Raw genomic sequence first — 15,827 nt, 5'->3', positions numbered from 1 at the left:
ATAGCTAGGCTAGTGTATTCAGTGTCCACTACAGTCCTGAAGGACTCATCTGATCTCTGCTGTAAGGACAGCACCCCAAAAAGCCCTTTTTAGGGCTAGAACATCAGTCTGCTTTTTTTTTTCCCCTGTGTAATCTAATAGCAGTTGAGCTACCCTATTTACCTTCAAATCAAGAAGAGGTTTTGTGAAAAAGGAAGGTGTGGCTAAGCTGGCAGAGTTATGCTGCAGACACTGTAACTGCTTCATCTCATTGAAGTGGTTATAGTGTCTGGAGTCTGCTTGGTGCTGCTCTTACATTCAGTGTTAAACCACTTTTAATGCAAAACAAGAGTCCCCAGCAGTTTACCCTAAGCAGCTGTGATTGGCTGTGAGTGTTAAATGACCACATTCAGCCTATCACAGCACCCATTAATGGTATGAATTTGTATGACTAGACAGAAGTGTGTAATCTCTGCTTTAGCCAAACCTCCAGTGGGGGCTGGGCTGTGGCTGGCCATAGACACTTATTTTATGTTAAACTGCTTGAAAATAGTTTTAATGCTGAATGGAGGGACAATGCTAGGGGACTTCAGGCACTATAACCAATTCAATTACATGAAATGGTGATAATGCGTGCAGAGTCCCTTTAAGAGAATTGAACAGGGAGCACAATACAGCATGATTATGAGGCCAGAACCTATCAAAAGCATTTAACCCCTTAAGGACACATGACGTGTGTGACACGTCATGATTCCCTTTTATTCCAGAAGTTTGGTCCTTAAGGGGTTAAAGGGGAACCATCACAAATCACCTATAACATGTGTTAACCTCCCCCCCCCCCCCCACACACTTATTTGTTTTTCTTTTAAATGAAATATTAAAGATTAAGCAATTTTCATCACAATCTAGGTCAGCCTTAGCAAACATTGCAAATGAGCAGAAAGAATTGACTCATTGGTTTATTTGTCCTCTTCTCTGTAGGCTTTCTCTATGCTGACTGCCATGTGCAAAAACTGAGTTTATATCAATAATTGACAGGGAGCGTATATGGAGACGCGGTTGCAGAATAAAAAGGTGTTGATTTATATACTTCCTTTTTTTGTCACACATAAAAAAAAAAATGCATAGTTGTGAAATTTATAATCCTGACAGGTTGGATAGGTTTGTTTAAAATCATTTCTATGAAACTAGTGCAAGACCACAAACAAACCTCAAAATAGATTCACTTATTAGCCCTGAATGTTTAAATGTGCATTTGTCCAGGACTTAAAATACTTTTGGGAAGTTATAGGACCAACATTGCTATGCACGATTTAGTTTTTTTTTTTAATTCTTTATTTTTGGTGCATTGAAAATGGTACAAACATTTGTGTAAATGCCACAACAGCATGAGCGATTTAGGGTTTTAATGCTAAACGTTTGCTAAAATGTGTGCTGCTGAGACTATAACTTAGATTATAGCTGTTGCGTAAACTAAGAATTTAACATAAAACTATAAGTTAGCAGAAAGCAGACCACCTTGGTACTTAAGGGCATTCTGACACTTTTTATTGAAACAATTCATCATCAAAACTAAAATGTGACCATATGTATCCCAGTATGAAATTCATCATCAATCTCCTGACCCTACCCCGTTCAGAGTTTTTTTATATATATAGGGTCAGTTTATAGATATGTCAAATTTCAGTTTTAACATTTTCCGTTTTTAATTGTTCATTTAATGGGACCATCTCACTTTTAGGAGAAAATGGTAAGGCCAAGCTACACTATATCCACTACAGTGTTCCATTTGTAAAATAAGACAACTTGGGCTATTTTATATGGGGAATAAGTGTTTTCATTTGACTATTTTGTCAGCAATTTCTGCTGAATTTAGTGGTAACTTTAAAATGTATTTTTCAAGGTCTTCAGTGAAACTTCTCACATATATATCTCTTTACCAACTTTCTGAGTAACTTATAGTATCAAATCAGAGAACTGCACCAATTGTGATAGAACTCTTTGCGTGCTTCATGTAGAATCTATTTGGCTTTGGTTGCCACAGTGTTCCTATGGTGTCTTGGAGTCGTTCAGGGTACTACTGGACAATCAAGAGTAAAGCTGCCCAGCAATGGCAAGTACACGCCTGGTTTACTGTGTGTACCATCTGCTGGCTGTGGGTGGTGGCCATGGCAATTGGTGGGGCAGTTTTACGTAGGATCTCTTGCCTTGAAGGACTTCCGAAAGGCTATTTTTAAGATGCAGAACTACAGAGGCATCAAGAAATAGCCCAGTTGAAATGGTGTCAGATCGGTCTATCACGAAAGGGATAAACAAGCAATAAACTGCCAAATTAACAAGAAACATGGTTGCTCTGGTCCATCTGTGTTTTGAAGTGTAACCATTTGAGAATACAAGTTTTGTCTTTTTACCCACCCCATCTTTGAAAATAACAGTTTGCCAGCTGTAGTGCTAATACATTATCTAAACTGCCCTACATAAGCCAAAATAAAAATAACAGTTTTAAAAAATCAACACATTTTGTAGGTTACCCTTAATTTCTTGGCTGTTAAAGAAACACAAAGCAATTCATATAATTATATTTTATTCTGCTGGTTCTTTTTTCTTGAAAAAACAAAACAAAAGAAAGCAAAATGTGCTAGTTTTAACACACGTAAAAAAAGCAGACTATATTAAGTCAATGGGATACTAGGTATGTTGATATTTTGAACAGTTGGATTTTTAGGACATTACATAGATTTGAAACAGCAGTCCATCCTAACAAGGCATTCACATACATACATTTTATTGATAACATTACAGTACACAAGATCTGCTCTGTATTATACAATTTTGAATCCGTGCTGGTTTAAGTGTAGCATAGCCTGCTTTATGGCACAATTCAACTCACAAAGGTCAACTACTCACTGGATCGAATATAACTCACATGACAAACACCACTGAGAATGCAAAGCATAGACAAAAATAGACTTAGGCCAACAAGGTTCCTGCAGTTGACTATTTAGAGTAACATCCAGTTACTACATTGTAAATAAAGAAAAGCTACACTGCACAAGGTAGAAACAAAAAAAAAAACCTAAATGTGTAGGCTTGTGTACATTTATTTTATTTTATGTTTTTGGAAGATAGACTACGGATTTAACTTACATCAAAAGTGAAGAAGAAATGGGCAATGCACTCGACAAATGTCTAAAATAAGGGACCTAGCAGTCTTTTTTTTTTAAAAAAAAATTATTATCCCAAATGTAGCGCAATTTTTTTTCCTGGATCATTACTAAAAACTTTTTACGGGTCAACTTGTAGTGAGAAATCATTTCAGGGTTACTTATTCTAGTTCAATGCACATTTGCATACAATGCACAAAAAAAAATAAAAAAATACTTCAATAAACCTGCCCATTTTGGCTGTAGTTTAGCTCCTTAATAGATTTCCCATTATGATGTAAGGGAATCTACTACATACAATTCTTGGATGACAAGGTCCTTTTCAGGTAGCTCAACAACTTTGATCTCTCCACTGTGCTGAAGAAAGTCCAATAACATACAAAGTAAAATATGTACATAAAGGGATTCTCCAGTGCCAGGAAAACATATCCGTTGCAGTGTCCCTCTACCTCCCACCCCCCATCCCATGTTGCTGAAGGGGTTAAAACTCCTTCAGTGACTTACCTGAATCCAGCGCTGGACAGGCTCCGCCCACGCACCTCCCCCACCGTCAGCCAGCAGGGGAGACCTAATGGCCACGCACACATGCATTAGACCTCCACATAGGAAATCATTATTCAATGCTTTTCTATGGGGATTCGGCGATGCCAGAGGTCCTCATGCATAGCGTCCAGCGTCGTTTAAAACACGGAAGTCCCTCTAGTGGTCTTATAGTTTATAGAAATAGCAATAATTACACTTGCAGGGTTAAGGGTGGTGGGAGTTGGCACAAAGACCACTTCAATGGGCAGAAGTGGTCTTGGTGCCTGGTGTGTTCCTTTAATGGAAAATTGGTTTTGAATTCCAGTGTGGAGAGCAAGCTGCAAGCCTCAAGGGGCTGACAATGTCTATCCTTGCCAGCCACGCAGTGATCATTGTGGGATGTTAAGTGCTTCCTATGAGGCAGGTTGTTTGCACATGCATCTTTCTGTAAACAGCTTGTCCCGAGTTTTGGCAGTGCTAAAATCCCAAGGCTGATGCTTTTGTCTTTAAAACTTTGTAAGTTTATGGTTTGCCATTTTAATACTAACCCTGGAAGTTAATCTAGAGTGGGTTAACAAAATAGCTATGCAGGTTTTCTGTAAAACAGAAAGGATAATTACATGATATTTGGGCATAGATGTTGCAAAAACTGCCATTTCTGTAAAACAGCAATGTTTACATTTTGCAAAGCAGACACCTCTATTAGCTGTCAGACAGCCCCTAGAGCAGGCATGTCCAACCTGCGGCCCCCCAGATGTTGCCGAACTACAACTCCCATGATTCTTTCAATGAAACAGATAGTCAGGAAATCATGGGAGCTGTAGTTCAGCAACATCTGGGGGGCCGCAGGTTGGACAGCCCTGCCCTGGAGGCTTCACACAAAAACAGATTTAATTACTTAAATCTGTTTTACATCTGGCCTCAGCGTGCAAAGTATGCCGACACCAAATGCTGAGTGTGCTTCCAATGCTTCTCCCTCTCGTAGATAAGCACTAGTTTGGAAGATTGTACAAAATGCGGCACATGTTCTGTATGTCTTCATAGCTTCCCTATGAGAAACATTTGATTGGACAAAATACATCAAGAGGAGTGGGCTGAAGTGAGAAGTCTGTTTTGGCACTGAAATACAGGAAAGTTTGTGTTTTTAACTTTTTTTTTTTTATTTATTTTTGTAAAAAACCTGAAGCCCATAAATTGAAACATACTCGCGTAGCGGACAAAAAAAAAAAAATAATGATAAAACAACACAACATCCTAGCTAGCTTTAATATTGGAACGCCCCGATGAAAAGCAGTGCATTATGGGTGAATATAAAGACACAATCAAACTGAAGTAACAGACCACAAATAACGTAGCTTAATGAAAGTTAAAGCCCTCAAGAAATAAAAAAGAAAAATAAATAACCCCCTACATTTATGTATACCTACATGTACCAAGAACAGGTTTCATCAAGGAGAAAGAGAGGGAAAAAAAATTATATATAGCAGCATCTGCATTTTAACATTTTAAGATCTTCAGGTTTTGAAGGTCACCTTCACAATGGAAGACAACCCACGAGAACATCATAATGGCAGCATTTGTAAAAACTTTATTTGCCCCACTTAAAAAAACGGAACACATTACAGTACTATGCAAAACTTAAAAAAAAAAAAAAAAAAAAAAAGAAATGTATGTTCGTAAGTTCTACACTGGGAAAATCTCACTAGTGTCACCTGTATATTTATTCTCACATGAAACCTTTGCAATATTTTCATCTTTTACATTCTTTATATATTTAGTATGTACATGTGTGCGCATACATAGTGTTTCTCTCTCTCTCACATACACACAAAAATAATTTGAAATGTACTTCCATGTTGGACAAATTGTAAAAATTGTTTGTTGTACTTATTCAATTATTTGACAACATAGATTTAGTTTTAGGTTAAAATATGGTGCACCTTTGTACATACACTGCTTTGTACATACACTGTAAAATGTTTGAGAAGAACACTGTACAAATTCTGCAATTATTGTATACAAGAGTTATAATGTAAAATCTAATTGGATTTATAAAAGAGTTGACATTTACCTCTTAAATAGAGGAGAATCAAGCACACTGATCTAGGTATACTAGATATATCAGTGCAAACTAGGGTAGTACTTTTTCTGTTATAACATTGAGTTGCTGACTCAATTTCTTTCTTAAAAGAATTTAATGAATTTGGAAAGTTTTGCAACAAAATAACGGTTTTAAATAAGTTCTGTTACACTATATTTTCAGATCAATTCACCTGGCTTTGAGATTTCACAGAATAAACTTGTTTGCTGGTGGTGATAACATTAGGAGTAAACGTTTAATATCCTTAAACAATTCATCTCTCATTGTAAACATGTACAGTTTATAGTAAATTGACTAGGCTGGGACTGGTGTTCTACTGATATTGAATGGTACAGAGATTGCAATTTCCAATAGTCTCTTTATAAATTACACTAAAGACACGACCAGAAACAAAAACAAAAAAAATATACTACATTGCAGTCTCTACGGTGAACTAATGGTGAAAGAATATTCGCGATTAGGCTGTCATCACATCTTAGTAGTTTATTTTGAATGGACACTACCATAAAAAAACAAAACAAAACAAAAACAGTGATGCATTCTAACATTCTAAAAAACTGAGCAGGAAATACTATGATTGAATTAGATTTGCGCCACTTCACCTGGTTACCTGATGGCAGTTTAGGGGATTTTTGTCTGCTTCCTCACTGCTAAAAATGATATTTATCTAATTGAATACATTTCTACACTGAACCCAATACAAATTACTCATAATCGAAAGATTTATTTGTTGCACTTATGCCCTGTGGGCTATAATAACATTCATTTAATTAAAAAGTTTGTGTTTGGTGGAAATTAGATATGTTCCATTTGAAATAAAAGATCAATATTGAGTGTACTTTCTGTAGAATATTCTGTCACTAGTATGATAGTTGGAAAGCGGCTCAAAAACACCAATATAAAACAGTTTACCAAAGAGATATTGCTAATCGGACCCCGATTACCTGCTACACACAGCAACAAGCTAACTATTGATTATACATTTTCATGGTAGTGTCCCTTTAAGCACCCAATGGTAAGGAGCTAGACATTAATAGGTCTCTATGCTCTGACTGCATACTTTACCTGCTAATGCCTTAATAAATATTCAAATTGTATTGCTGTAGAATTCCAGTGATTACATAAAGTAATTTTACATATGTGAAAAAAAAAAAAATGTATATTTCCAAACAAAACGTGTTAAGTGCAGTAAAGACAGTTTTATGTGCGTTAGAAGTTACAAGTGGAACGACACTTGTGGCTGTAAAACAATCTTCATATGCAAATTATTTAGCAGAATTCAACCCATGGTGTGGAAACGCACTCGTCGTGATCTACGACTTTTTGGCTGTTCGGACCACGTAAAGATTTCTCAAACCATAACATACGACTACGAGCAGACTTTATTTAAATACTGGCAGGCGAATTCCACTCAGTCTTTGGTACTTCCTAAACTTCTTTACCCAAAAATGTCAAAAGGGAAATGAATGCACTAATAAAAATATGCTTATACATATTTACAATTAGAAATTACAGTATTATACATACAAAGCAAATTAGATGTGACATTTTTGTTTTCCATAAAAGTAATTCTGCACCTATTTGATTTATTTTTGAAAATTTGTTCCAGTATTGTAGTTCTCGCTGCACACAGACTGACCGTCACAGACCTAAATACATCTTTACAAAATTTAAGCTTTGTCTTTTGTACCTCGCTTGATATCAAGTAGACATGGGCATTTTTATTTAAAATCTATACCATTTTTTTTTTTTTTTAAAGATTACAATCAGAACAAAAAAAAAATAAAAAGAAAGAAAAGCTCACAAAAATAATACATTATGTACAGCTCTTATCTAGATAAAAAAAGATCTATGCAAATATTCTCATCCCAAATTATAATACTCTGGTAGTGTTATCTACTATACGTATATATATTTATTTAAATATAAGTATTGAGGCACATCCCACCAATTTGACATATATTATATACAGCAGATAGAGTAGATACATCAAGGATATGATGCTTTGATAAGAAGGTTTTTGTTTTTTTCCGTTTTATGTTCCTCCTCAACCAAAGCGGGCAGCCTGAAATATTGCTATAGCCTAGGATGTTTCCAGTATGCATGAACATTGAAATAGGCTTTTATTTTTCTAAGTCTAGGTAGTACGGTCAAACGTATGGGAGAATGCCATACTGCATTACAGCCATGACTGCTGCGCTGAATAGGCCGGCCACAGGCACCGTCACGAACCAAGCAAGGAAAATGTTGCGGAATAAATGCCAGTCAACTGCTTTCCGTGATCGAATCCAACCCACCGATACCACTGATCCAACCTTCAGAGAGCAGGGGGGAAATAAAAAAAAAAAAAAAAAACGTGTAAGACAAGAATCACATAACACAAGAAAATTAGATTTGTTACTATGTCAGACAACCTAAAGTGAATATGTCACCCACGTATTTTTTTTTTTTTTTTTTTTTAATGTTAGCAGAGAGAAAACCACTAAATGTTAAAGAACTGGAAGCCTATTTGTGGAAATTGATCATAAAGGATTTCTGATTTGGAGTCAGAGGGAAATTTGTAAACGATATAATAATATCAATAAAAAATAGATGTGGGCATAAGACCACAGTGAACTCAAAAGTGGCTGATAAGAAAGCACGTTAAGTGATAATAAAAATAAATGTGCCACTTTTCATGCATATCAAAACATATTTGTATGTGTATGCAGTGACAACAAAGATGAACAAGTGTAGTTTTTCTCTGCAAACATCCACTCCAAATACACCAAAAAAAAATAATAATCATTTAAATAAAATTATGGGTTTGGGTTGACAGATGCACTTTAAAACTGTAGCCAAAATACAAGTTGCTATTATATATAGCAATGCCAACCTCTACTCATTAGTTCTCAAAAAAAGCAGTATTTATATTGCTGAAATTGCAGGAAAAGTCTTTTCACACCAAAACCATTATATTAAGCTGTAGTGGTTCCGGTGCTTAGAAAGTGTCCCTTCAAAGTAGGTCTGTCACTTGTATTTTATAAAAATACATTCAGAGATGGAATCTCATTGAAATTCCAACAGAATCCAAAGATATCAGAAGATACTTTGTCTTGTGGGCAAGACCGAGGTTAACAAAAGTTGACAAAGGGAAGAGCTCCACCGTCAACTTTTATCCAGTCCCAGCGAAAGTTGCAAGTGGTGGTTTTTGGATTCAGGTATTGTATTGCTCATCGCGAGATGTGATCTTTCATAGACCTCCGTGTTCTACTCTCTTGTATGAGTGAGAGTACAGCACGGAAGCACCTAATGGCAGAGAATTTGTCAGGAGCTGTAGAAGTCCCCAGGAACAAGATGGCGACGGCTTTGAGGAACAGCTCCAGGCAAATAACCTACCTTTCTACTGCACATTTGTAGTAAATCCTAAACTTGTCTGAACATGTTCCACTAACCTGCATGAAACAAACCCATTCAATAGAGAAGGTTGTCATTGGCCAACAAGGTTTTTCCCCGTTTATTCCAATACCCTCTGCATATTTCCCATGTGTGCCTAGTTAATGGGTAAATTATAAATATATATTTGGCCCCAAATCCCTCTGTTCCTCTTTTCTAGAAATTCCATGTTATTGTTGTATCTGTGTATATAACAGAGCTCCAGAGAAATACTTTTCACAGTTATGTATCTTAAAACTAAGACACATCGTTCTTGTCCTAAACTATATTTTAGTTGTATAAATTATCAGTACATTTCCTAAAATGTCTCAGAACAGCCCTGCCCCTGGCCGTATCCCCACCCACACCCCTAAAATTAACACGTGCCTCTTCGTCCATTTGAAATGTTGGGAGTTATGTCTCTGTAACGTGTTCAATTGGGATTTAGAAAGTACTAAACAGACTTTCAGGAAATGGATGTTACAGTAAACAACAGTGCAGTGGAAAAAGTCTTCCCCCCAGCCTGCTGAAAAATAACAAACAGAACATCAATATTCTCTTAGAGTATAAAAGCTTTCGAAAAAATATATTACTACATAGAATAAACTTGTATTTTTGCTACAGCTTCCTTTCTTAGCATTGAAATAATTTTTAAACTTGTACACTGTTTATTTTAATGAAAGTGATTATCGTCATGTAAGTAATGGGCTACAGATCTGTAATACACATAAAAAAGGAGCTTGCTAGAGTTATGACCTATGTTAAGTATACATTAAGTTATTAGTAGTTAGTTATGAAAAAGAAGAGAAGAAGTTAGAAAATAAAGCAAGTTAGAAATAATTTGTAAGCATCGATAATTTACTAAAAAAAACCATTGGTGGCCAACGGCAAAAGAAAGCAGCTCGACAAGAATTTGTGGATGCTCTAGTTCCACAATGGCAAGAGAGCCGCCTCTGTTGGCCATCCCTGATTTTAACTAATGATGTGTGCAGTTTGCCTTCAAAACACCCTACAAATTCCCTCAACCTAAAAATAACAAAATAAAAAAAATAGATGAAAATTCTAAAATTGGCCAGTCACAAGAGTCATATCATGCATGCATTATGTGGAGAAAAAAATGCTTTGAAAGACAACATGTCAAATTCAAGTTACGGTAAAGCACGCTTGTTAGAATTATTACGCTCTTATGTAAGCTATCACAGAGTTTTAAAGTTTGTTTTTGATCGCTATCATGTATTCCTGCGTGACGATTTCTTTACAGAGAGGGAATATTTATTGAAGGCAATTGCAATAGTCAGCAGTTTCTTTAATTTTCAGTTGAAGGCAAAAAAAAATAAAAATAAAAGAATAAAAAATGATGTGATTTTTTTTGTTTTTAATTTTGAGGGCACTACAAACCCCAATACCTTGCAATGAGTTGAGCTTATGGGTATACCCACATTAGAGGCTACTAATACAGTTATTGCACACGTAACTTCAATGCAAAATCCACTGTGAAGAAGAACAAAAGTAATAACATGAAAAAAAAAGAGAAGACACAGTTTGAGGTGTATGTAGGAGACCATATGCCATGCATGCATGCATCAGAAGAAGTGAATGGTATATGATGAGGCAGGAAGCAGCAGTAGGTGAACTTCCTAGATCAGTTTAGTGGCACAAGTAGCAGGACACCAAAAATGGTCCTCTAAGAGTTATAAGGATCTTTATTATAGCCATTTAAGATTTTTGCTACATAGTACAAATTAAACACAACATAAAGACTGGCATAAATCTAAAATGGCTATTGCAGATAGGAAAAGATGTGAAGCATTAACCTTGGGAACCAATTGCGTGAAAGCTTTCAGACTTGTCTCTGCAAGATGCTCTCATGCCACTAAACTTTGATCTTAACTGCAGAAAAACAACGTGGATGGATAGTCAAGGCTACCCCCGCTGCAGTCTCCTGGCAAAGCCATACCTTGCAGTGTGTGGTACTGATAGGGAGTCCAATATTGGAAGCTACCACAACTGTGAACGCTGAAGCCAACTCAATAGTGAATCCACTGCAGGGAGCATAAGAAAACACTTTACAGTCACAATTTAATTTTAATCACGGTCTCTCTGCTAGCAGAGAGACATCCTTTTTTACTGATAAAAAATACTTTTTAATGGTCTGGTCCAGTAACGGATAGAGAGCGCTTTATCATTCATATCTTGCTTTATGACAAATGTACTATGGAACATTGGATATTTTAAATTTGTACAAGATTTTACAGCATATTTAGATTTATAAACAGTTTTCAGACATTGGACAAAAGGAAACTATATATGGTGCATGGGAAGGGGAAACCATGTCTCTAAAGCTTTTTATTATTGAAAGCACTCTCAGAGTAGGGATTATGGACGTCGTAGTTTGAGAACAAGTAAATATTTTATCTCTAATTGTTAAATGTACAAATTAAAGTCATAAAATATAAAAATACATTGCAGAACACAAGTAAATTGCAATTCTAAATCCCTTTATCTTACATTTGATTCTTCACTTATATAAGCTTTATAAAGAGGCATCTAAGGGTTTTATAAACAATTGTCATCCCTTGTAATAGATCTTAAGTTAAAAAAGTGTTTCTACATGGCAATAGACATTATAACATTCAAGAGTTTTTTTTAGCACATTGACAAGAATACTACAATCTACCAATCCTTGCGTGCACAAAAATGTATGCAGAAAACAATGTATGCACGAACAAAAGCAAATAGATTTCACTTAAAATTCTGAGCACTGAAATTGCAGCCTTAGTATTGCATAAGGCTGTATGTAGTTTTCACCAACAGACAGAATCGATCCGCAGCACATTGTATATAAAACAAATAATTTCATAGACGAACCATTAAACAGGGACAATTCTTAAGTGTAAAAACATAACCCTTTACTAAAACCTCTATCAATTGCCATTTTTAATGCATTATTTAAAAGTTACAATTAAAGCAACATAACAGCATTAAGAATACAAATGTGTATTCCTAACATAGTGTCCTAGTCACCATTTAACTGGAAGGTAGCAATGTAAAGGATAGTTTGTCAGCTGTTGACATCCAGATATTATTGAACCTTAAATCTTTTTTTTTTTCTTTTTCTTAGTTTACAAAAATTGAGTATTTTACCAAAACTGCCAAAAAAAACACTGACAAGTCCACCTTACACCTGGCTACTTGCGGACTTATTTCAAAACATTTTAGTACTGGTGTCCAACGTATATATGCACTTGTTCTATACAAACAGGTGGTCTAAACTTCTAAAAATGCTGTCAGTCCCAACTAATCAATACACTTATATTTTACTTTACCTGGATGGTGTAATCGGGGTAAGGTCTTTTCCCATAGTTTGGATTACTCGCCGACCCCACACCCAAAGACCAGCACAGATGCCCACTCCACCATACAACAGCAGCCACACAGGCGTTGTAGCATCTTGCATAACTCCACCTTGCTGGTAAATTAGCCAAAGTGCAACCAATGGACCAATAGCATTACTGTGCGAGAGAGAGTGAAACAAAAACAAATTTAATTTATTTACCAGTTTGAAGAACAAAGTGTTCCGGTAACTTGGGGAATACAAATAAGAAATGTGAATACATAAACATGCAGCATTTCACAGTTTGAAATGTACACAAGGTATAGGAAATTTCCAAAGCTACATTTAATGCTATAAAATGCTTGGTGGTGACAAAATCCAGTTCAAGTGACTGTGCTTAGAATGGGCTTCCATACAGAGAAGAATCAAACAAAAATTAACAAATACGTCACAGGAGGATAAGAAAGGCTTTGTGCCTCTGCTCAATGCATTTTATTAGTCCGATTATTAATCTCAGCGTTTTAACCTTCTGCTACTTAATACCCAGCAATGGCTGACTGCTTGTAAGACTTGTGCAGAAAACTGTTTCAGATGTAATTATATATATAATTATTTTTTTCCAAAGACTGGTTTTAGGTTCAAAGATTGATAACTAAATACACTGGATACTTGGTGGAAACAGGATCTGAGTTCTTGGCACATTCACAGACCTCCTTTAGAGCTTTACCTAGTTGTGTCATGAGTGATTGCTCAGAAGCTGAAACTGGGTCGATACAGGAGTTAGCCTCACTATTTAAAGCACTTTGCATAAAAGCGCTTCAATGGCTAGATCTCAGCTTACAGGCAGGTTCCTCTTTACCTTTTGTATTTGTCTGTATACTTTCTCCACTAATTTAACAGCGCAGCGGAACATGTTGGCGCTTTCTAAATGCCAGTAATAAATAAATAAACAAACATATACAGCATTGTTTTCTGAAGGTCCCGTGAACAAAAATTACAACTTTATCAGAGGCTATATGTTTTTGAAAGTTGTCACCCAAGAGCTCTATATTTTGCATTCTATTAAATGTGCATTTAAACAGCTGGTGCAGCATTGAATCCCCCTCCACCCCCTGCCCAGTCCGTCCTCTATAACCCCTTTTTACCTCGGGCAGGGCGGGGGGGGGGGGGGGGATAGGAATTAAAATGTCAATGGAGGAAGATCGGGCTAAGAGAGAACAGATCGGGGTGGGGGTACACCACCTCAGGAGGGCTTAATCCAACAAAATTCATTATGAAAACACTGGTTTTTGGTTGGAGTAGATCATATACATTTTAAGATCAATAGCTTATATCCAAATATGCTAAGAAAATAACTTCAACTGTTGGATAATTTAGTTGTAAGATATATCAACAGCTTCTAATAATGCATTGACAAATAATTTCCAAAAAGAATTTCAGGTTACTACTTTTGTTTTCCCAAAGAGGGGCAGCAGAGCAATATACGTACATAATATACGTAAATGAGTAACTAAGCCATCACTGCTTGACGGCATGAACATATCTAACCTGACATCATTTCCTCCATGAGCAAAGGATCCAAAGCAGGCTGTCAGAATCTGGAGAAAATGGAAGAGGAGATGGACTTGTGACTGGTCTTTCTCCTCTTTGTCCTCCTCCAACGCATCATCCGGGAGTGGATTTGAGTCAGCCAGTTCAGTAGCAAGCTTCATCTCCACAGCACCTTCATCAGCTTCAATCTCTGCCTCTGCAACTGCATTGCAATAGCTGGAGTAGCTGTCATACCGTATTCGTTTCTTGGAGTAGGACACAGTGTCTCCCACCAGCTTTTCACTATCCTCCGGGGTGGCTGGATCAACCGCTTTGAAGGTTGAGTGCACTGGCATGCCACAAATAGCAGCTGTGTAACACGTGTAACTGTTGTTGCGCCTCAGTACCCGGTAGTTATTGTCATGTGAGGGGCGGTCATCCGTTACTCTGTCGAGGTGTATTTTGTGCAGAAGATCCTTGTAAAGCCCAGAGTCCTTGTGAACAGTGTGATATACGTGAGCATCACTTTTCATGCTATGCCCATCAAAACTAAATGTGCCGTTGGAAACAGGTGATCTGATAGAGCCGTTTGTCATGGACGCAGCTCTTCCTGGTAACAATGAAAACAACAAAGGTTTAATGTCTATACAGTATAGAATGCAAGTTTTATTATGAACGTTCTAAGCAACTGCATTCTGTAATGGAACATAATAGTCATGCAGTATTTGGGCCAACTTAATGCCAGCAGTCATACATAGCAGCTGCTGTCTGGGAGTGAAACGCACAATAATTTCAGGTGGGCAGGGACATGCATGCTCTGAGATTGTGAACGCCAAAATACAGTGCCACTCACAGTTAGTCATAACAGTTTTTAATAACTAAAATTGCAATGATCTTTAACTGTGCATTACAGGATTTGGAAAAAACTTTATCGATAATGTATTGTTAGTATATATGTATTTAAAATAAATCTAAATATACATATATAGTAAGCTTGTTTTGTCTTCACCTACGGTTCTGTTATTTGTACAGTGCTGTAGTATAAGTTGGCAGTAAAAAATCCTTGTAAAAAATACATATAAAGCAAATGCCCAGAAATGCTTTAGATTTGAGGAGGTTCTCCAGAAAGCGTATCATTACAAAATTCTGTTAGTTTAATAAAAAAAGGTATTACAAGATATGAGTTTTATCTGGTTTTTACATCTTTCACTGGACTAATTCGGCTACAATCTCTACTTGAACACTAGACACACACATATATATATATATATATTGCCAACTTATACTGCAGCACTGTATACATATACAAACCTACCTATCTATTGATATACATATACACACACACACACACACACAACTGTGCAAATTGTTATACAGATTTATATATACACACACACACACACACCTTTCGCTCTACTATTATATATGGGAAAACAAGACAACAACAAAAACATTTACATATACATATATAAAACAAAAATAGTAATGCACTCCACCTTCCTTGATGTACTTGCCCGGTGCTTATCAGCAAACAGATACAGCCAAAAGTACAAGACAGCACTCCAGGCACTTCCAAGCTCAAAATAAAAATCAATGTTTCAGTCTGTATCCTGATGAAAGTCTGGGATACAGACTGAAACGTTGATTTTTATTTTGAGCTAATAAAAGCTAAGCTTTATTCATTCGACTTGGAAGTCCCTGGAGTGCTATCTTGTACTTTTGGATAGATATATATATATATATATATATATACACACACATACACACATACATACATACATAC

At 36.3% G+C, this 15,827-nt stretch overlaps 1 protein-coding gene across 5 annotated transcripts in view; it reads right to left on the bottom strand.

Annotated features, from left to right (window-relative positions):
• Positions 1-3,250: 3,250 nt before the first annotated feature.
• The window catches only part of SLC20A2 (solute carrier family 20 member 2), a 75,602-nt gene continuing 63,025 nt past the window's right edge, over positions 3,251-15,827 (bottom strand). For 4 of the 5 annotated variants that reach the window (XM_063455790.1, XM_063455789.1, XM_063455788.1 and 1 more), the window contains exons 8-11: positions 14,063-14,654; positions 12,507-12,692; positions 11,138-11,222; positions 3,251-8,081 (exon numbers count right to left, since the gene is read on the bottom strand). In XM_063455790.1, the coding sequence (XP_063311860.1) occupies positions 7,917-8,081; positions 11,138-11,222; positions 12,507-12,692; positions 14,063-14,654 (1,028 nt within the window). In that variant the 3' untranslated portion in view covers positions 3,251-7,916. Of the gene's footprint in view, positions 8,082-10,586; positions 10,672-11,137; positions 11,223-12,506; positions 12,693-14,062; positions 14,655-15,827 lie in introns of all 5 variants that reach the window. The other variant, XM_063455792.1, reaches the window with a different exon arrangement.

Source organism: Pelobates fuscus, chromosome 5 (assembly GCF_036172605.1).
Source record: "Pelobates fuscus isolate aPelFus1 chromosome 5, aPelFus1.pri, whole genome shotgun sequence".
Classification (NCBI taxonomy): Eukaryota; Metazoa; Chordata; class Amphibia; order Anura; family Pelobatidae; genus Pelobates; species Pelobates fuscus.
The sequence above is the reverse complement of the archived record's forward strand: the minus strand, read 5'-3'. Positions and strand labels throughout refer to the sequence as shown.